General features: G+C 38.1%; 1 protein-coding gene across 1 annotated transcript in view; it reads left to right on the plus strand.

Annotated features, from left to right (window-relative positions):
• LOC309661843 (uncharacterized protein) overlaps positions 1-21,961 on the plus strand; it is a 207,795-nt gene that overhangs the window by 180,904 nt on the left and 4,930 nt on the right. Inside the window, exon 3 of the mRNA XM_082463984.1 lies at positions 1,218-1,379. Within this exon, the coding sequence (XP_082320110.1) occupies positions 1,218-1,379 (162 nt within the window). The remainder of the gene's footprint in view (positions 1-1,217; positions 1,380-21,961) is intronic.

The following is a 21,961-nucleotide window of genomic DNA, read 5'->3' on the forward strand; positions in this document are numbered from 1 at the left end:
CAAACTTCAGAAAACGCTTCCTGATGGTATGATGAGAAGAGACCATGTTCATGTGAGGCAGTCTCCTCAGGGACCAACACCTCAGCTATTAAACAGGGCAATACAATTGCAGATCTCATCCCCATGTCACAAAGGGGATTTGCAGGTGCCAATCATCATTACTGAAAGTGGAGTGTGGCCAGAAGACATGATTTAGCACCTGTCCACTCTCCAAATGTGCTGCGGGTTTTAATGACCTGAAATAGTTGAGATTTGGCTCCTGCCTTAAACTCTAAAGATAGGTTCATTAGGAAGGCAAGATGCTTGTAGGTGAAGAATGTGTTTTAATTCTTGACTTAAATTTTAGTTCAACTCACGGTGAGCTGCATGATCTGTGTCCTGTGAACATTTGGAGGTATACTCAGAGGTCAGAAAAACTTCCAGAATTTCAGAACTGTCAATTAAGAGATGATAGGTCACAAAGCCATACCCCAACCTTTCTTCCTTCAGTGTTTTTATCTGTTCTAACCATCTGTGGATGACTTGAAGAAACAGTAGTGGAGGGAGGAAGAAGTGGTCTAGAGAATATTGCAATTAAAGTATGGGGTTGGGGGAGCACAGTTATTTGAAGAACTATTTAGGTAAAAAGACAAAGACTTTGGAAACATAAAACAAGTAAAGGGGGGATATAATATAGCTTACAAAAATCTGATAGACAATTTTTAAGAAACTGTTTCTTAATGTAAAGTGAGGTACCCATTTGGTGTGAACCCAAGAAAGTTTGGGAATGAAAGGGTGGGGACGTCAGGAGCATGGGAGAGAGCCTTGTGCAGGGCATGAGGGACTCTTCTGGCTAAGTTGGGTAGATCTCAGGCACTAGAAAGGACTAGAAAGAACCAGAAGGAAAATACTGATTCATTTGGATTTTAATTTTCACATCAGCAGTTTTAATTTGAAGTTGCCTGTCTGAGAGAGACCGATAGATTTTCCTGCCAGTGCTGTGAAATCCGTTGTGAAGCTGAAGGGGTAATCTGAAAGGTATTAAAAAATGAACAGCTCGGAGAATCATTTCTGTAACTTCTGTAACTTCAGAAATAATTATCCTCCTTCAGAAAGCTAGGCTGCTTGTATCCCTGCCTGCTCTGATTTCAGATGCCGTCCCTGTGGTATGGGCTGGCTTTGAATTTTGCCCATAAACACTTAGACATGATTTTTATGTAACTTGTCCCTCTCTCTAGGGTCTCTCACTCCCAGAGGCCTGTGCTCATAAAAGTTAAGTCCATTCTTCCTGGAGTACAAAGTCACAACATAGGAGGTCTCGGCTGCTTGTTGGTTGGGGCAGCTGGGTGTGATGTTTCAGGAGATTATTACAAATTCCCTGGCACTGTCCACATTGAATGGTAAGTATGAAGGGTTCACCCAACTCCCCTCTGAGAGTCTGCTTCAAATTATTCTATCCTCACCCTCCCAGAAGTCCAAGTGCGCCACTTCCGGGCCCCCCAGGCGGCTGCTGTGGAATTGCTGCTGAATATTTACACAGTTTCTGTCTTCAGGCTTCAGATTTAACAACAAAGCTTGTTGGTTTGGTAAAGCACCCTAGAGAAATCGGTGTTCTCCAGAGGTTCATTCTAGGGTCAGGTAGGCTAGGTAAATCCTCCAGGTAAAGAAGATGATGCAGAGGAGAATGGAGTGAAATGAATGGCTTCTCTGGGGGTGCCTTCAGCCCCAGCTCCTGGCATTGCAGGCGTAGAAAGGAATTGGCGCTAGTTTCCCAAAGAAGTTTATATTTGCCCAGTCTCCCAGGTAGGGATGGGAGCTCATGGCTAAAGGAATTTTGAATTGATGGATGCCATCTGCTTGAAAAAACAGTCCCTCTTCCACCCCTTCCAGCACTGATTTTTCACTTTTCCTTGCTTTCAGTGTCTTTTTATGGGGAAGAGGGGCTTAAAAGAAACAGCATAGAGATTAAGAGCATAAACTCGAATAAATCAGACTCCTTGGGTTTGAAACCAAGCTTTACCACTTACCTTGTGCCCCTGACCTAACCATTCAATGCCTAGTTTTTCCTCATCTGTAAAGTAGGAATAATAATACTTATTTCATTGGTTTTTATGAAGATTAAGTTTATAAATATATTCCAATTAGCTATTACTGTATAATAACTCCAAGTTTAGTGTGTTAGAACAAGAACACTCTTTTTATTTTGTTGCACATGGTTCTAGCAGTTGATTGGGCTCAGCTGCATCACTGAGGGTCTGTTTTGCAGTTGCAGTCAGATGGCGGCTGGGGCTGGAGTCACCTTGACCTCAGCTGGGGCTGTTGGTTGGAACACTTCCGTCTGGAGCCTCCATGTGGCTTGGGTTTCCTTGCAGCATGGAGACTGGGTTCCAAGGGCAAGTGTTCCAATAGACCTACATGGAAGGTGTATCACCTTTAATGAATTAGCCTCAGAACTCACATGGTGTCACTTCTTCCATATGCCTTTGAATGAAGTAGCCATAAAGGTCCATTCTGGTTCAAGAGGAAAGGTCACAGATCCTACCACTGAATAGGAGGAGTGTCAGCATTATTCTGTAAGAAGAGTATAGGCGATGGGGTACATAGTGGTAGCCATCTTTCAAAAAACCAATATGCTACAGAATGTAGGCCACGTAGAACAGTATCTGGTTCAGGTGAATGCTCAGTAAGCATTTGTTATCATCATTTACTGGATTCCCAAATGGAACACCTAATCATATCTTATCCCAGCCTCATTTCTGAGGAAAATTTGGGGAAAGTTACACTTAGCCCTGTGGTTCTAATGATGCTACTACATACTTGTGTCTAGGGTTCCGTGAGGGGGAACTCCTGGGTCTGAGGCTATTGTATTCTTTGGCAGTAAACCTGGAGGTGAAGGATGAGGAAGAAATTCAAGGCAGCCTGGAAAATGTGCCTGGGTCATTTGGTCATAGCATGATGAACGGCGATGTAGGAAAGCAAGTCCATTTCAACCCAGCACAGGTCACCTATAACTCTCCAAGTGACTCAGCATAATTAAGCTCCAGAAGAGCTGACTACAGTCCCACCCTCATGTTCACTGAGGCTTGTAAGCTTAGGATAAAGTTGAGTAAAATTTTCCTTGGCACTGTGCAGCATGTCTCTGAGGTTGAATGCCCACAAAGACAATCACCTCATGGACATCCTGGGAAGGGTTTGTTTGACTTTGGGGTGACCCTCATCTGAACCTGAATCTCAAAGGCAAATGGATTAGATAGCTTAGTCGTGGGAACACTAGTCCAAAGGCAGAGCTTTAGTGCTTTTGTTGAAAGCAAGTGAAACAGAGGAAACAGCTTCTTATGGTCCATCTGCTTCTTTATAGACCAAATAGCACCAACAACAAGGCTTGGCCCCTGGGCAGTGTTGACAGACTGAAGCAGCTTTCTCCAGATGTGTGTGGAACCTCCATGACTCCTTTACATTTTCCTAATATAATATCTGCCAATTTAAAACAAAAAGTTAAACAGTAGCCTTGTTCCTTTTCTTTGCAGAGTAAGGAATCTATATGACTGAAACAGAAAAGCAAAGCAACTAAAAATTTTAGAGTGGCCCTAAAAATATTCAAATGTGAAAATCACCAGGAAGGCTTGCACTGTCTCTGTAGATAGCATTCAGCTATGTGTAAATTTACCTAAGGTTTTTGTCACTTATGTATAGCTCTTCTAAAGATCCTCATGGGGATTTGGGGATTAAATTAAGTACCTGTTAAAAATTTGGTAGTAACTCAGTAGTTCATTGTTAAGTCCTTGTGGATGGATTGCATTGGCTCGATGTTGATATGTAGGGAGTGAGTAAGAGCAAACAGCACATACTTCCAGATGAGAGTCTCCCATTGGCTTGTTCCATCTGCTGGTGGCCTCAAAAGGCATCCTGAGAAGAACTGCCTTTCTGTAGACTGGCTGAGGGAGAAATGAGAGAATCAGAGGAGGTTATGGGTAGGTGAACGATTCTAATTGACTCATGCTCAAAGAGCAGAGGTCAACCAAGGATGAAAGGGGAAGAAAGAATAGGAATTAAAAAATAATAAGAGAGTTTACTGTATGAGATGGCATTGCCATCTGCAGACTGATAACGTCTGATTATTGTTCTGGGCTGAAATTTCAGGCTGAAATTCTTATCCCAAACCAAACCAAAGATTAATGTGTAATATTTTTGTAGCATCTGTGTCTTGGTTTGATTTCACCCAAAAGCAACACTGAGATAAGGACTTGGGTGCAAGTAGTTTATTTGAGAGGCAGTAAGCCCAAGTGAGGGAGTAAGGGAAAAGCAATAAGAAGTATGTTAATGAGCTGTGGGCATCTAGATCTCAATCCTCCAGGGGACACTTTGAGGAGCCATGAATAGCACATCTCAGAATTGTCCCACATAGAGATAAAAATCTGGGACATTTAGTCTTTGATTCCAGTCCCTATTGGTTGAGGTTTGCCCCTGAGTATATTAAATTTCCATCTTTCTCCCTCCCTTTCTCCCTTCCTTCCTTCCTTTCTTTCTCCCTTCCTTCCTTCCTTCCTTTCTTTCTTCCTTTCTTTCTTTCTTTCTTTCTTTCTTTCTTTCTTTCTTTCTTTCTTTCTTTCTTTCTTTCTTTCTTTCTTTCTTTCTTTCTTTCCTTCTTCCTTCCTTTCTTTCTTTTTTCTTTCTTTCTTCCTTCCTCTTTCTCTTTCTTTCTTTCTTTCTTTCTTTCTTTCTTTTCCTTCTTTCTCCCTTCCTTCCTTCCTCCCTTTCTCTCTTTCTTTCTTTCTTTCCATCCATTGATATACTTTAGGCTTGTATGTTAATTGACTAGACTCTAGTGATAATATGAAAACCATGCCCAGTTAAAGTTTGATTGAATATATCCAGATAGATAAATAAATAAATATTAATGGAACTATTCAGAAAAGCATAGGTGGCCTATCCACACTTTATCTCATGAAACAGTATTACCTCATCTATCCGGAAGAAAGGGAGAAGATATTTTACCTCTCCACCCTCTGGTCTCCGGACAAAATCTCCAGTTTGTTTGAAAAGATAACTGGCCATTCATTCCCCTACTCCATGGATTTTACTTTTGAAAGAGCCAATGTGTTATACCTTCCCAAATTCACAATGCTTCTTCTGGATCCATTCAGAAGCTGAAACTTTTAAAAAAGAACAAAGCAGAAGGTATTCTGGGACTGAGATGGGGCATTGAATCTTGAGAGATTTGGGCCCCTTGAATAAGACTAGGGAACTAGGGGAAGAGACTAGGCAGCGTTATATCCTGGGTATTGCTATTTTCAGCATACTCCAGTAATTTAGAGTATCAAAGAATCAAGTAATGAGGTTAGCAGGTCATTTTAATTCAGTGTAGTAAAGCTGCATATGATGAAGACCTGGTCAACACAAGAAATGAGAAAGAGGGCTTTGCTTATCATGTTGCTTTCCAGATGTTGATCTAAGAACCAGCACTCAGGAGGACAGGCAAACACTGAGGACTTTTTCCTTATTTGATGATGAATAATGACAGAGAAAAAACAAGAACAATAATATAGAATCTATGGGAAGATGAGGGAAGGGAAATATTCTGAATTCTCAGAGAAGGTATATAGTTTCAAGAATGAAGACATTATATACCTAAGGATATATAAGGATATTTATGAATAGGGAACCAGAAGAAGTTTAAAAAAAATTGGTAATTCTCAATATCATTCAAGAAGACTCAGACTCCATGAAATAGAAATAGGAAATCATAAGGAGAGAAAAGACTGAGATAGGAAGAAAATGTGTTCATGGAAAAACAATATAAGCCCCTTTTTACAAAGGGAAAATATGAAATCTGAAATAATGTCTTCTTTTAAAAAGAGAGTCAGCTTTAAGGAATACTAAAAGGCAAATCTTTTGAAACTAAAAATGCTATGTTTATTTAGATGCTCTGCTACAAATTCCCTGCCCTGTTTTATATGGACACTGAGTTTATGAATTAATAAACTATAAAGAGCCTTTGTTAGTTGACTAATTAGCTAGAGGAAATGTTCTCTACTACTTAAATTTGATTAGTCTCCTTTCTTTATCATAAGTGACAAAGTCCTCTATTGTGTTTTCCTGTCATTCAAAGAAAAGCAAAATGGATGCCCTTGTCAAATTATTTTGTTAAAGAGCTTGTATTCATCAGTCTGAAATTTAAACATTACTGTTTTTATAAATATTAAAGTTGGTGAGACAAATTTTAGAGAATTGAAAAAACATGTGGAACTTGGCTAGTGTAACAGTAACAGTAACAGTTACTTCACGATGACTATGTAATTTATTTCATATGTAAGAAACTTATATTGAACTTACTGGATTTTTCTCCTTTCTTCTATCCTGTTTCTTTCTGTTTTATTTATTTTTTTCCTCAATATAGATATACAGGGTAATTTCTGAAATTTGAGACAACAGACCACTATTATCTTTTCTCCACAATGGTTTAAAAATAAAAGTGCTTCCAGAATTGCCTAAACCAAAAATATAATAATGGGACACTGGAAGTTAACGGAGAAACGAATACAATGGCAGTGAAAGCGGAATTTATACTGCAGAAACCTGGCTCAAACATGAGAGATTTTCCCAGGTTCATGGGAAAAAATGTAAATTCAAAGAAAAAAACCCAACATTATGAAAGTGAACATTATTGGCATGGAAATAGAGAATCAGTGATTTATCTTTAGAATCATAGGTGTTCCATGGAGGGCAGAAATAAAAACAATGAGGACAAAATCTGTGATCAAAGAAAAACCATATGGAACTTGAGAAAGAATGAGAGAGATACAGAAGAGAGATGCAGATTGATCTGGGTCCTCACATTCCAGGCTAAATCAGTTCTAAGATCCCAGCAAAGGGCCACATCCAATGGTGTGCTGGAGAAAGCTCATACTAGCTTGTGAAAGCTGACTTTTAAATTTTAAATTTTCAGAAATTCTATGAGCTGGTCATTAAACACAGCCATTATTAAAAGTGAAAAGTTATAAACTTACAATTAAGTAAATTGTATTAAAAACAAAGGTAGGGCTTCCCTGGTGGCGCAGTGGTTGGGAATCTGCCTGCCAATGAAGGGGACACAGGTTCAAGCCCTGGTCTGGGAAGATCCCACATGCCGCGGAGCAACTAGGCCCGTGAGCCACAGATACTGAGCCTGCGCATCTGGAGCCTGTGCTCCGCAACAAGAGAGGCTGCGATAGTGAGAGGACCACTCACCGCGCTGAAGAGTGGCCCCCACTTGCCGCAACTAGAGAAAGCCCTCACACAGAAACGAAGACCCAACACAGCCAAAAATAAATAAATACATAAATAAAATTTAACAAAAACAAAACAAAGGTAGACATTTAGGTTGCTTCCATGTCTTGGCTGTTGTAAATAATGCTGCTATGAACATTGGGGTGTGGCATATATACAATGGAATGTTACTCAGCCATAAAAAAAGAATGAAATAATGCTATTTGCAGCAACTTGGATGGACCTAGATTTTATCATACTAAGTGAAGTAAGCCAGACAGAGAAAGACAAGTATCATATGATATCGCTATATATGGAATCTAAAAAATAAAAGATACCAATGAATTTATTTCCGAAACAGAAAGGGACTCACAGACATAGAAAACAAACCCAAAGGGGAAAGGGGGGAAGGAGGGATAAATTAGGAGGTTGCGATTAACATATACACACCACTATATATAAAATAAATAACCAACCAGGAGCTACTGTATAGCACAGGGAACTATACTCAATATTTTGCAATAACCTATAAGGGAAAAGAATCTGAAAAAAGTATATATATATGTGTGTGTATATATATGTGCATATATCTATATCTGAATCACTGTGCTATACACCTAATATGATATTGTAAATCAACTATACTTTAATTTTAAAAATAAATTTAAAAACCATTAAAAAACAAAACAAAGGTAATAAATACTCAAAATATCATTCCGTAATTATTTTACTACATGTTACTGTTATCAATGCTCTCGAGGTTATTTACGCCTGTGGTAACTGTACAGAGGAAATGCTGTATAACGGTGTGCTGCCATGCATCCTTCCCTACTCTGGGCTCAGTGATGTCACAGTGGTAATTTGAAATCAGCCATGGTGGGAATATTTATACCATTGGAATCAATAAAAGCTAAAAATCAGGGCTTGGTTTCTTGTTTTGTTGATTGTCTAGACTGCAGAAAGTAGATGGAGAAAGCATTAATAATGAAGATTAAACTTAAAAGTGTGCTGTGTCTATAGTCATCATATTGTGACTAGCACAAAAAAAATTGAAGAAACATTCTTCTGGTATTCAAAAATTATCTACTGAGAAAAGAATTCACCCAGGTCACTGACAGATAAGTGAAGTTCTGACATAAGTTTTTGTGGTTTCACTTCTTACTAACATAAAAGAAACTATCAACCAACATTCATGTTGGAACTACACTAATTTTCTGATTGCAGCCATAGGATGTCTATATAACAAGTGTTCAGTAAATATCAAAGAAGTCATTCAATAAGAACCAATTAGCTATATGGGATTTAAAGAGAATTATAAATTATATTATTTACCACTTGTGTGCTATGCATCCTATCTATCATTAAAATTTACAGTAAACACACAGAGGTATATACACACGCTTTCTTTGGAGAGCTTGTTTTTAAACATTTACCAGGACACTAGACGCCCGCTTACTTGCAGCTTCACTTTCAGTGGCTTAAGTTACCTGCAGTCAACTGTGTCTGGAAACAGTACGTGGAAAATTCCAGAAATAAACAATTCCTAAGTTTTAAATTGTGCATTGTTCTGAGTAGCATCATGAGATCTCCCGCTATGCAGCTGTGTCCCACGCGGGACAAGAATTATCCCTCTGTCCCGTGTATCCTGCCCATTCATCACTTAGCCACCTCTTGATCATCAGCTTGACTGTCGTGGTATCACAGTGTTTATGTTCAAGTTATCCTTATTTTACTTAACAATGGCCCCAAAGCGCAAGAGTAGTGACACTGGCAATTTGGATCTGCCAAAGAGAAGCCGTATAGAGCTCCCTTTAAGTGAAAAGGTAAAAGTTCTCGACTTAATAAGGAAAGAAAAAAGATTGTATACCGAGTTTGCTAAGATCTATGGTAAGAACGAATCTTCTGAGAAATTGTAAAGAAGGAAAAAGAAACTCGTGTTAGTTTTACTATCACACCTCAAACTGCAAAAGATATTGCCACAGTGCGTGATAAGTGCTTAGTGAAGATGGAAAAGGCATTAGATTTGTACAATATGTAAGATATTTTGAGAGGGAGAGAGCACACATTTATATAACTTTTATTACAGTATATTGTAATCATTCTATTTTATTATTAGTGGTTGTTAATCTCTTGCTGTGCCTAATGTATTAGATAAATTTTATCATACATATGTATGTATAGGAAAAAACAGTATATACATATATATATGTATATATGTGTGTGTGTGTGTGTGTATATATATATATATATATATATATATATATATATATATATATATACATGGTTCAGTACTATTCGCGATTTCAGGCATCCAGTGGGGGTCTTGGAATGCATCCCCAGAGGATAAGCGGGGATGACTATATATAAATTGCCACATTCTCTCAATTTTCATGGATTACAAGGACAAGGGGAAAAAATTGCTCAAGCAGCAAGGTAGGGAAAAGATGATATGAACAAAGGGAACGAAAATGATGCCTTTTTCAGATGATTTTTGGAGACACCAAAAGCTAAGAGACAATGAAGGCAGCTACAGAGTCTGGGGAGAACACTTTGTGATCCAAGAAGAAACATACAGTCAGGATATCTTTTGTATGTGAAGGTCAGGGAATGACATCTTATGTTATCCAGGGACTCCAGAACGATTTCACCAGCATACCCTTCTTGAAAAACTTACACGACTGTCTCCTCACTAGCCAAGAAATAATCAAAACGAGGAGGTCAAGAATGGGAAAACTTCTAAGAGGAAGCCCTGAAAGAAGCTAATAACAGAAGAGGAAATAATTGCTGTAGATTTTGTTACAAGCCAAATGCAACTAAAATATTAAAAATTACTAAGAGGATAGAATAAAATAACTTAAAACAATTAAAAAGAAGAGAACTGAATAATGATCATAATTTGTTAGTGGTGTATTGATTTCCTGGTTCAAGATGTCTAATATGTAGAGAGCCAGGCTTTATAAGCTCTGTAATGTTATTTCTTGAATGTTTTTAAAAAGAATTTGCTTTATTCCCTCAGTTTCCTAAGAAATATCAGTTTTTTCTTATCTTGTTCTGCTTGCCATCTTTTTGCCTTGGATTGTTTGTAAGTTGAGATAATTCTACTTTCTATGGCACTTTTGTTAAATGACTTTATTCCCTCTAATTTAGAACCATATTGTGGCTCCTATCCTCTTCCATTTACAATAAATTTATTTTTTTAATTCACCATAAAGATATGTTTATTTGCTTTCAGTAACCTTATTTGGATATTCTTTTTTAAAAATTTTATTAAGACATTGTTTTAGAGCAGTTTTAGGTTCACAGCAACATTGAGCAGAAGATACTGAGATTTCCCATATAAACGCTGTCCCTACACATGCATCACCTCCCCCATTGTCCACATCTCCCACCAGATGGGTACATTTATTACAATTGATGACCCTACATTTGATACATAATTATCACCCAAAGTCCATAGTTCATATTACGCTTTACTCTTGATGTTGTACATTCTATGGGTTTGGGCAAATGTATAATGACATGTGTCCATCATTATGGTATCATACATGGTATTTTCATAGCGCTAAAAATCCTCTGTGCTTCACCTGTTTATTTCTCCCCTCACCCCCAGCACTTGGCAATCATTGATCTTATTACTGTCTCCATAGTTTTGCTTTTCCAGAATGTCATATAGTTGGAATCATACAGTATACAGCCTTTTCAGACTGGCTTCTTTCACTCAGTAATATGCATTTAAGGTTCCTCCATGTCTTTCTGTGGCTTAATAGTTCATTTCTTTTTAGTGCTGAATAATATTTCACTGTCTGGATGTACCACAGTTTATCCATTCACCTACTGAAGGACATCTTGTTTGCTTCCAAGTTTTGGCAGTTATGAATAAAGCTACTATAACATGTGTGTGCAGGTTTTTGTTTGAACATATGTTTTCAACTCCTTCTGGTAAACGCCAAGGAGTATGATTGCTGGATTGTGTGGTAAAAGCATGTTTCTTTTTGTAAGAAACTGCCAAGTGTCCTCTAAGTGTCTGTACCATTTTGCATGCCCACCATCAATGAATGAAACTTCTGTTGCCACACCCTTGCCAGCATTTGGTGTTGTCAGTGTTCCAGATTTTGGCCAGTCCAGTAGTTGGATCGTGGTATCTCATTGTTGTTTTAATTTGCATTTCCCTGATGACATATGATGTGGAGCACCTTTTCATATCTTATTTGCAATCTTATCTTCTTTGGTGAGGTGTCTGTTAAGGTCTTTGACCCATTTTTTTATTGGGTTGTGTTCTTATTGTTGACTTTTAAGAGTTCTTTGTAAAAATATATCTACATATTTTTTCTATTGCTCCCTCTTCATCATATTATCTGTAAGATCTAAGATATATTATTTACCAAACTTCATTTTTCCTGAATGCCTAAAACCCAGGTAACACTGAATAGGCTCACCTCCCCCCAGGTATAATTTTAAGATCTCTTCTCTATGAAGTGTCAGATAGCATGTTATTCAGGTAGAGGAAATGAGGCAGAGAGCCAAATAGCATAACAAACTTCGCTAATATTCTTCATCTTGCCAATCAGTACTTACTGATGCAGTACCTATAGACTCCAGGTGTCCAGCTCTTGCCTTAGAGATAAGGAGATGGAGAGAAAGAGTTTTCAAGGGGAACTGTTGGTTAATCACAGGCCAGAATCTAAGGCTCCTTACTCTCAGTTAACTGGTTAAAAAGTGGCCTTGGTTTTTTACTTAGAAGTGAGAACTAACAATGATGAATCATTGAAGAGGAAGGAGACAGTAAGGGCTAGAAGGGGCCTCCTGGTGAGCCTCTGTTTGCTGTGATCTAACCAGTGGTTAAATCACCTCATGGGTACCTCTCCTGCTGGTCCATTATCCCTCCACTAAGCCTACTATGGTCTGGTCCATATTTTACTATCAGATCCATCCCCTCATATAAGTGACTTTCTTGGTATTTGCTGTTTTTACGTCCCCTGTAAGGGGTCCCTTTGTTTCTCCTGACAATTTCTATCACTTCATAGTTCATTCTGAGTTACCTTATGTTCCTCTTAATGGGCTTATTGCCAAAGGGCATTGGCTAGATGCATCTTTGAATATATATGGCATGCTATCTTTATTTCCTTTTCTTTGCTTTTTCCGGGTTTATTTCAATCCCAGATTATTGGAGGCTCTTCATATTTAACTTCTAGCACTTCCTAGTTTGGGCTTGATTTTTTTAAAACCATGTTAAAATCTTTAAGTGTACAGTTCAGTGGTGTTAAGTTTATTCACATTGTTGTGCAACAGATCTCCAGAACTTCTTCATCTTACAAAACTGAAACTCTATATACACATTAAATAACAACTCCCTCTTTCCCCCTTAGGTTTGATTTTACTTTATGGAATAACAACATGCAACAAAACAATTCTCAAGGGAGGAAGCAGCTCCTAATTCCTAGGACCTAGTCTTTTGTAAAGATGGAGATGTTAGGATGGTTATTTTTAAATTATGATGGAGAAAAGACAAAAGATTTATTCGATCTGAAGAGAAACCAGAGTATTTTCTTTTTTAAAAAAGATTGAAGTATAGTTGATTTACAATGTTGTGTTAATTTCTGCTGTACAGCAAAGTGACTCAGTTAAATATATATATATTCTTTTCCATTATGGTTTATCACAGGATATTGAATATAGTTCCCTGTGCTGTACAGTAGGACTTTGTTGTTTATCCATCTTATATATAATAGTTTGCATCTGCTAATCTCAAACTCCTAATGCTTCCTTCCCCCACCCCCTGTCCCCCTTGGCAAACACAAATCTGTTCTCTGTATCTGTGAGTCTGTTTTTGTTTTGTGGATATGTTCATTTGTGTCATATTTTAGATTCCACATGTAAGTGATATCATATGGTAAATTATGGAGAAAAAACTCATCCTTTAGAAATTTTAATCCCTTTGGGTGCAATAGTCATCACATATCTATATCTGTATCTATATCTATATCTATATCTATATCTACTGGTTGAATGATACTTGGCCTCTGAGTCATTAATATTTTAAATACAAACCCACCATAGCCAAGAATGATGTACAGCACACAGGACCCAGACATTTTTGCAGGAACTCTTAAATATATTTGTAGTTACAACACCCACTCCTCCTGGTGTTCTAACTTTATGCAATTTCTATCTATGAGACAGCCCTAAATCTTTCCATTCCCAGAGGAAGCCTGCCATCTGTTCATCAAACTTAAGAGTAGTTGGAGGGAGCAGCTGCAGTTTCTATCTGGATTTGAGTGTGTATGTGTTAGTCATTAAGAAAAAAATTTATGCTCATTTATGTCTTGAGTCATAACTATGCCATCAGTTGACTCCAACAAAACTGTCAATGCCAGTCTCAAGGGAGCAAGATCTGAGTTCTGTTCCCAGCAATACTTTCCTGGTGGATTTTGGGCAGCTCATATCAAATTCTTTCTCGTTGTCTCCATCTAAAAATGGAGAATGCTTTTTAAAAAAGTTCACCTTTTCCTCTTGTTGAGAATAAAGTGGTAGCTCTTTGATTTCCTTCCTTATTTTTTTTGAATAGAGTAGCTTAAGTTCAGCTCTGGGAGCCAAGTTCTCCTTGAAGAGATAGTCTAAGGAACTATCGTGGCTGAGGGCTAGGAAGAGCCTTGGAGATCCAGTGGTCCAGTACTCCTCAGGTTTCAGAACTGCATTTTTTCTTGCTAATTTTTGCAGTATCTTTAGATCACCTATTATATGCTGAATATATATTTAAATAGATTTCAGACTGACTTATTTTTAACACTCATCTTTGTCCTATGTAAGAATATCTGTAAATTATAGTTTAGATGTGCCATTAAGCTTATATTACAAACTAAAAAATATAGAATTTATAAATATACATATTCCCCAAATTGCATTAAAATAAACACATGATTCTTTTTTAAAGTTATTTAAAAATTTTTTTGATATGTAATTGACATATAATATCAGGTTCAAGTGTACAACATAATAATTTGTTATGTGTGTATATCGTAAAATGATCAGACAATATGTCTAGTTAACATCCGTCACTACACATAGTTACAATTTTTTTCCCTTTGATGAGAACTTTTAAGATCTATTCTCTCAGCAACTTTCAAATATACAATACAGTATTGATAACTATAGTCACCGTGCTGTAAATCATATCCCCATGACTTACTTATTTTATAACTACAAGTTTGTATCTTTTGACTCATTTCACCCACCCCTCTGCCTCTGGCAGCCACCAGTCTGTTCTCTGCAAACACACAATTTTATTCTTAAAATAAAAAATAATGGATTGTGTGTCACCTAAAATCAGTGGCTCACATGTCATATTTTGGGAAACACTGATCTAAACCAGCTCTGTCAATTTGTACACATGGAAACTGAGCTTCAGAAAGTACAAATGACTTCATAAACTCCTTTAGCTAATTAGAATCCAGGGTTTCTGACTTCAGTTTTCTCAGGCATGGAAAAGTAAATGAGAAAAGCATTGTGGGTGACAAATCTACTTGGAATTTAGTTAGGAGAATTTGGGGAGATGAGATAGCTGGGAAACATAGTTTGGGAAACTTCCAGAGGATCTTGGATTCTAGGTGTAAGAGTAGAAACTTCTCCCTGGGCTACAAAGTCTTAACCCTGGGATCCAAGGAGCATCTAAAATTATATGTGAAGTTTAATGGATTTATGCACATGGATATTTGGGTGGGACGAGAGCAGTCCTCCATAAAAAGTTAATAACCGTTGCTCTTGGCAATGGAAGCTATTTTGGTTCTCATATAGGGGAATACATGTGTTTTGGAAAGATTACTCTGGTACAAAATGAGAAATGGAACAGAGTGAGGACTGCCTGAAAGAGAGACAGCAGCAGATGACTGAAGCCATTCCAGCAAAGGTACCTGAACAGGGCTTAGGGAGTCACCCCTTTAGGGTGGACTCAGGAACACAGATGTAGGTAACAGTGAACCAGAAAGACTCACATTGGTTTTCTTCCTCTGTTTTCTGAGGATCACCCAAGGAACCAAACTGAGTGAGAAAATTACATAATGCAAATATTATCAAAACAACTCTTGGTTTTTGTGTGTGCCTGGAGGTGGGGGTAGGGCAAAGGAGGGAGAGGAAAAGATGGTAAAAGGAGAAGCTTCTGCATCATTGGAGTGTGGCTTATTTTGCAACTAATAGGGGCACACGGGGAGGGATATTTTCTGTTACTTTTGCTTGAGGGTTAATCATTTTAAAGCAACTGTTAGCACCTACCTCTTTGAGAGTGTTGTAGTTCCCCAAGCATGAAAAACATATTTAACAAACAAGGTAGCCCCATGAGTCCCCTGCTGCGCTGGGTGCTTCTGCAGGTTATTTTACTTGGAAAGCACAACTGAAGAAAATCGTTTCTATTGAACATTGAGCAATGCAGAATGAGGGTTTATTCACTCATTCACCAAGAGTTTATTGAGTGCCTATTATGCTCATGGCACTGATGGACACTAGAGCCGCAGAGAAGGAGAAGTCAGAGTCCTTATCTTTAAGAAGTTTACAACATATTAGGAGTAGCAAAACAAACGAATGCATTTATCTACACACGTGGACACATTGCATAGCAAGTTAAATTAAGAAAAAAAAAAATCATACACCTGATGACTAATTATATATCATCTTGTGATAGCTTTTCTTAGGAGGAGCACCAGTGCTTTTATTCTCCCCAGAGATCATCATCCTAATTTTTCATTGCAGTTTTATTGAAAAACTGAAAAAAATGGACTAATCAAGAGATGACAGAGAAGAGTAAATGTAGAAAGAGACAGTTACTTGGGGACTTACTGATTAATGACATAGCCTTCACTTGGAATGAATAGCTTTGCATCTACCTCAGGTTGCTACCGGAGGAAAGCCACCACAATTATTATTTAATACTTTGGAGGTGACATCTATGTTCAAGAGACTGCTTCATAAATAACAGGCTCCCATAAATAATGAAGACCTAGTCTGCTTTAGAAAATTGCAACTGAAAGTCATAAGTGGCTCAGAGTAAGAGAAAATAAAAGATGGAGCATTCAGGAAAGCCATTTGTGGCTGGGCTGACTGGACTCAGGAAATGCTGATGGAGGAGGTCACAGTGGGTAACAGAAAGCTAAGATTGAAGCTGGGGAAACTAAGGCGAAAGTTCAGTTAGGGAAAATCAGGAATAGATTTTCTCCAGCTCATATATAAGACATCAAATATTCCAATGAGCCTTTTTGACCTCCCAGAAATACGTTTAGGAACTTTCTCAAAGATGGCAAGCTGATCTTCTGTGTTACCACCCTCATGACTGCAGAAGCAAGTCTTTTTAATGAGAGTAATATGAATAATGTCAAGCTCAATCTGTTGATAGCATGTGCATCGGTTAGCTATTGCTGTAAAACAAAGTAACCCAAAACTAAGTGGCTAACAATGACAATCATTTAATATTATAGCTTTTATTTCTGCAGATTAGCTCTGGGTTTGGTGGGTGGCTAGGCTTGGCTGAGGTGGCTCTACTCCATGTGACTCTCGTCCTCTTGGGAAATACCTGGACGTGTACTTTTCATGGTGGTGGCAGAGGTCCAACAAAGCAAGTAGAAAGCATGCAGGGACTCTGAGGACCGTGACGCATCATTACTTTCCCCTCAGTCTATTGGCCACAACAAGTGAAGGGGCGGGAGGATATACTTCATCTACATAATGGGAGGAAGTAGGAAGTTATATGCAAAGGGTGTGGATATAGGGAAGTGGATATAGGGTGGTGAAGAATCGGGGGATAGTAATTCCGTCTCCCTATTGTGTCAAGATGGGAAAGACTTGGATACAAATTTCAACTTTATTGTTTATAATTAAATGTCTCAGAGAGGTTGCTTAATCTTTCTGAGTCTTCATTTACTCATCTTTAAAACTAAATAATAAAATGTTCAGATTTTGTTTGTAAACCTTCTGGGACTTAAACTAAATTATCATTTTTTCCTTTTCCTATTTTGTGTGTATGGCCACATGTTTGCTATTATCAAATTCTTGTAATTATGCCCACACCCACTCTTTTATGCTGCTCAGGACTGACTCTGTCACCTTTCAAAGATCTGTTACTGACAAAAAGAAAATGGAAAAAAGGAGAAAGTGGAATTGTTCTCCAGGAATGTAGTGTCTAATAATGCAAAGCTGGTTAGGTGAAGGCATTCTCTTTTGGTTTTCAGAGTGACTATCAACATCATCTAATAGCTTATGCTCCTACCCAGAAATCTGAAGGATTTACTTTCCTGAATAATTAGTATGTTTCCAATATAACCTCCAGTGATTAATATCAGACCACTATTTGATATCAGCAATGACAATAATGTAAGCCCTACTTCCTTGTCCAGTCCAAAGGAAGGTCTCCAAGGGAATGTATAACTTCTGCATGGAGGATCATTTTATTCAGAGATTAGGAACATCAATTAAGTAGCTGAGTGTGTCATATATTGTATCTCATTTAATCGTTAAAACGGCTCTGAGAGGTACTTATTTTACAGATGCAGACTTTCAAGCTTAGAGAGGCTGGGTAACTAGCTCAAGGTTGTATAATTAGTAAGTTGTAGTAGCTAGCCTCAAATACAGATCTAATTCTAAGGTCTGTTATTAAGCACTTTTTTTTGTTTGTTTAAATAATCTGGAGTTGAATTCCCGATTTAAAATTTAGAATTAAATAAACAATAGATATCATCTTTGATGTCAAAAAGAAAAAATACAACCTATCACCAAACACTAACCACAATGAGTGTCACTTAAACATTCAAGTCACAATAATTTTGCTTGTCTTTGAAAAAATTTTAAGGCCTGTTTGGAAATGATTTGAATGATCCAGTTCTCTTTTTAAAGCAGGGGGAATCCCGAACTGATAATTTCCCTTTTTTTTGTAAATTTCCCTGAGGCAAGTAGAGGCCTTCTAAATTATTTGACTGACCTTAGGCCAAATTGAGATCATTCTTTTCCAAAATAGCCATTCAGCATGTAAAGATTTGAAAGGCCTGGCTAAAGATTTTAATAATGAGAGTCTGGTAAAAGAGACATCTCTCTAAAGTAATTCTCTCTCTCTCTCCTCTTTGTCTTTTATTCTTTGCTTTCCAACATCTCTCTTTTAGTTCCTCTCCTGCACCAACTCCTCACTCAAGGAAGTTTCAAAGTTAAATTTGGGGTCTGGGTGGGGAAGTGATTTGAAGCTATGAGCTTTGTCTTAGACCAACTGGTAGCCCCTGAGGTCTTATTTTCTTTGTTTTCTTGAGCAAATGCCCAACAAAACTTGTGTTGTCTGCAACCCAGCTGGGGAATGAGCAGGCAAAGTTAGTGAAACGTGAAGATTTATAGGATAGCAGAGAGTGGAGAAGTATTAGTACCCAGAATATGCCAAATGTGGGGTGAGTTAGCTCCCACCGCTGAGAACCAGATCTATTTCCTAAAAGCAAATAGGGAGCAAATTGTTTTTTTCTTGGATTTCATGGCATCCTGGTCCTACTCTTCCTCTCCCTCTTAGGCCACCACCCCTCATTGTCTTTCGCATTTTCTCTCTCTCTCTCTCTCTCTCTCTCTCCTCTGCCTCTAAATGTAGACATTCTTAGGATTCAGGCCTGGACTTTTTTTTCAGTTCAGTTTACACTTATTTTGTTGGGTGATCTTATCTGCTAACAAAGTTTTAAATATAATTTATAATCCAACAATTTAAAGTCGTTTTCTATCTCTAGCTTGGATCTTTCTTCTAAACTTCAGATCCACATATACAATGGCCAAATTGATGCCCCACCCAGGTACCTCACAGGCATTCTAAATGCTACATGTTTGAAGCTTGCTTACCCTCTTTCATCCGCCCCCTTTTGACCGTGCTGTCTTAATCAATGCTAACTCCATCTACTTGGATGCTCATGCCAGAAACCCAGGAGTCATTCTTTTCCTTTATTTTCTCTTTTAAAACAGTAATTTAAAGTTTATTCCAGCTATTATACCGGTTTCTCTGGCATGCTTCAGAGCCCATTACCAAGACATTCTGCTGTACTTGTCTGTCTGATTTATGGATCTGTTCAATTTCTGGCACTAGGGCATCATCTGAGTTTCGACCAGACAGCAGTGATAAAATGGGTGAAATAACTTTAGAAATAGTTAAAGCAAGAGACCACTGTGTTTCTAAGACAAATGCCCTCATTATTACTTCACGTTTGGGTGATAAAATAGAATCATTACCATTTAAATTTCTAAGTATTATTTAAAATTTAATATTATGTTAATATTTGGATGATGAATTCTTGTTGTAAGCGCAATTGTCAAAAAGAATATACATTGATAAGGGCTGTCATTAGGGCCTCTAATTGTGGCTTGCCAATCAGTCGCAGGCCAAATGGCTATGTTCCTTATTAGTGGTTTTAGTGCCAGGTCTGTGATTTTCTCTTTAGTTTTCCACTCTCTCAGTGTGGATGTCCAAACTCTAGGGTGGTGGGCAGAGGCTGTCCTTTTGCCTCATGCCATCTTTGTTGAACTCAAGTGATAAATGGATGGTAGGTTGGAGGGGTGATGGGTTGGGAAGTGGATCAGGAATGAGGGCAAAGAAGGGAAAGTGGAAACCTTTATACAGTAGAAGTCATCCTCAACACCTCCTCCCCTCCGCCCACTCTCCACATCCAATCCATCACTTGACCTGGCAAAATAAAGCTCACACCCACCAGTCTTCCCCATCCCACCAGCCACCATGATCTCCCTGGACCATTGTAATAGCTTGGTAGCTATCTGGAGCATCTTCCCTCTTTCATTCTCAACCACCTTGATCCATTCCTTAAACTGTAGCCAAAGTGAGCATTTAAAAAACGTAAATCAAACTGTCTTTTTCTTTCTTCAAATCGTTTCATGGTTCCCAACTAAACTTATGATATAATCTAAAATTCTTAGAGTGTCCCCCAAAGCCCTTCCCAACCTGACTGCTTCCCAGACTCCTTCACCAGAGCCCTCCCTTTTCCTCTTTACACTCCAGTCACGTTTTCTTCAACACACACAAAGCTTCCCACCTCCAGCGGGGGGCGTGCTCCTCTCTCTGCCAGGATGAGCTTCTGTTCTCTGCAGAGCTAATTAACTCCCACTCCTCCTCCAGGGCTAGGCTTAAATGTCACTTTCTCAGAGGGACAGTTCCTAAATTTATTGATCTAAATTATCATCCTCTGTTATATCCTCCCACAATGCTTTTCTTTATAATCCTTATCAAAATTTGTAATTTCATGTTTATTTATGCAATTACTGTCTCCCCTACCAGCCAGTGGCTCCAGAGGGCAGAAGCAGTATCCACTTTGCTATCATTAGCACATGTCTAGCATGTGGTAGATTGGCAATAAATATTAGTTGGAATAAAGGTAATATAATTTTTATTATAAATTAAAAACTATATTCTTTTTCCTGAAAAATCTAACTTTTAGGGGGATCTTTGAAGAATTTATCTTGTAAGTCTTCATATAAAAGACATTATTAGATAGTACAACAGATAATGTATGCAATTTGGATTTATAAGAAATATGGAAATATTCATTAAATTGATATTAAAATTAAATATTGGCTATGTTTAATCATAGAAATACTTGTGTAATTGGTACCTTGAAGAGCAGGACTCTTGGGATATATTCAAAAAGTATATTTATTTTTATTTGTCTGTTTAAAATATATTCAATGGAGGAAGTGTTTTCCCTGCCCTGGTTTACTTTACATACTAACAATAAAAAGTAATTGTACAATCAACAACCTCAGTTTCAATTCAGAAATTAAGACATCCAGTTCCAAGTAATGATCTAAACTCTGAACTCGATTTAAAGATAAAGTGTTTCGGGCTTCCCTGGTGGCGCAGTGGTTAAGAATCTGCCTGCCAATGCAGGGGACACGGGTTCGAGCCCTGTTCTGGGAAGATCCCACATGCCGCCGGGCAACTAGGCCCGTGAGCCACAACTACTGAGCCTGCGCGTCTGGAGCCTGTGCTCCGCAACGGGAGAGGCCTGTGACAGTGAGAGGCCCGCGCACCGTGATGAAGGAGTGGCCCCCGCTCTCGCAACTGGGGAAAAGCCCTCGCACAGAAATGAAGACCCAACACAGTCAATAAATAAATAAATAAATAAATAAATAAATTTATTAAAAAAAAAAAAAAAAAAAAAAAGTAAAGTGTTTCCACTTCCCTGGCTGGTAGTTTTCTTCAGGCAGGAAGGCAGGGAAGGGGAGGTTTCACCCTTCTCTCTCCTTTCCCAAGTTGGGCTTCCATCCCTCTTTTTTCCATCCCTCTCTCTTCCCTTTTTGAGAATTCTTGGTTGCATGTCCTGTGAGGTGGCCCCAATACACATGTACATATGGAGAGGGAAAGAGAGGGAGGGAAGGAGAGGAAAAAGAGAGAGATAGAGAGTTATTTTAAGGGAATTGGCTCACGTGATCATGGGGGCTGGCAAGTCCTTACTACTTGTTGTCTTTTGTCATTTTGATGATAGTCATTCTAATGGGTGTGAGGTAATATCTCACTGTTGTTTTTATTTACATTTCCCTGATGATTACTGATGTTGAACCCCTTTTCATGTACCTGTATGTCTTCTTTGGAAAAATGTCTATTCAGTTCCGTTGCCCTTTTTTTTAAAAAAATAAATTTATTTATTTTATTTATTTATTTTATTTATTTATTTTTGGCTGCATTGGGTCTTCATTGCTGCGCACAGGTTCTCTAGTTGCGGCAAGTGGGACT

This window comes from Balaenoptera physalus (assembly GCF_965194825.1).
Source record: "Balaenoptera physalus genome assembly, chromosome: 5".
Classification (NCBI taxonomy): Eukaryota; Metazoa; Chordata; class Mammalia; order Artiodactyla; family Balaenopteridae; genus Balaenoptera; species Balaenoptera physalus.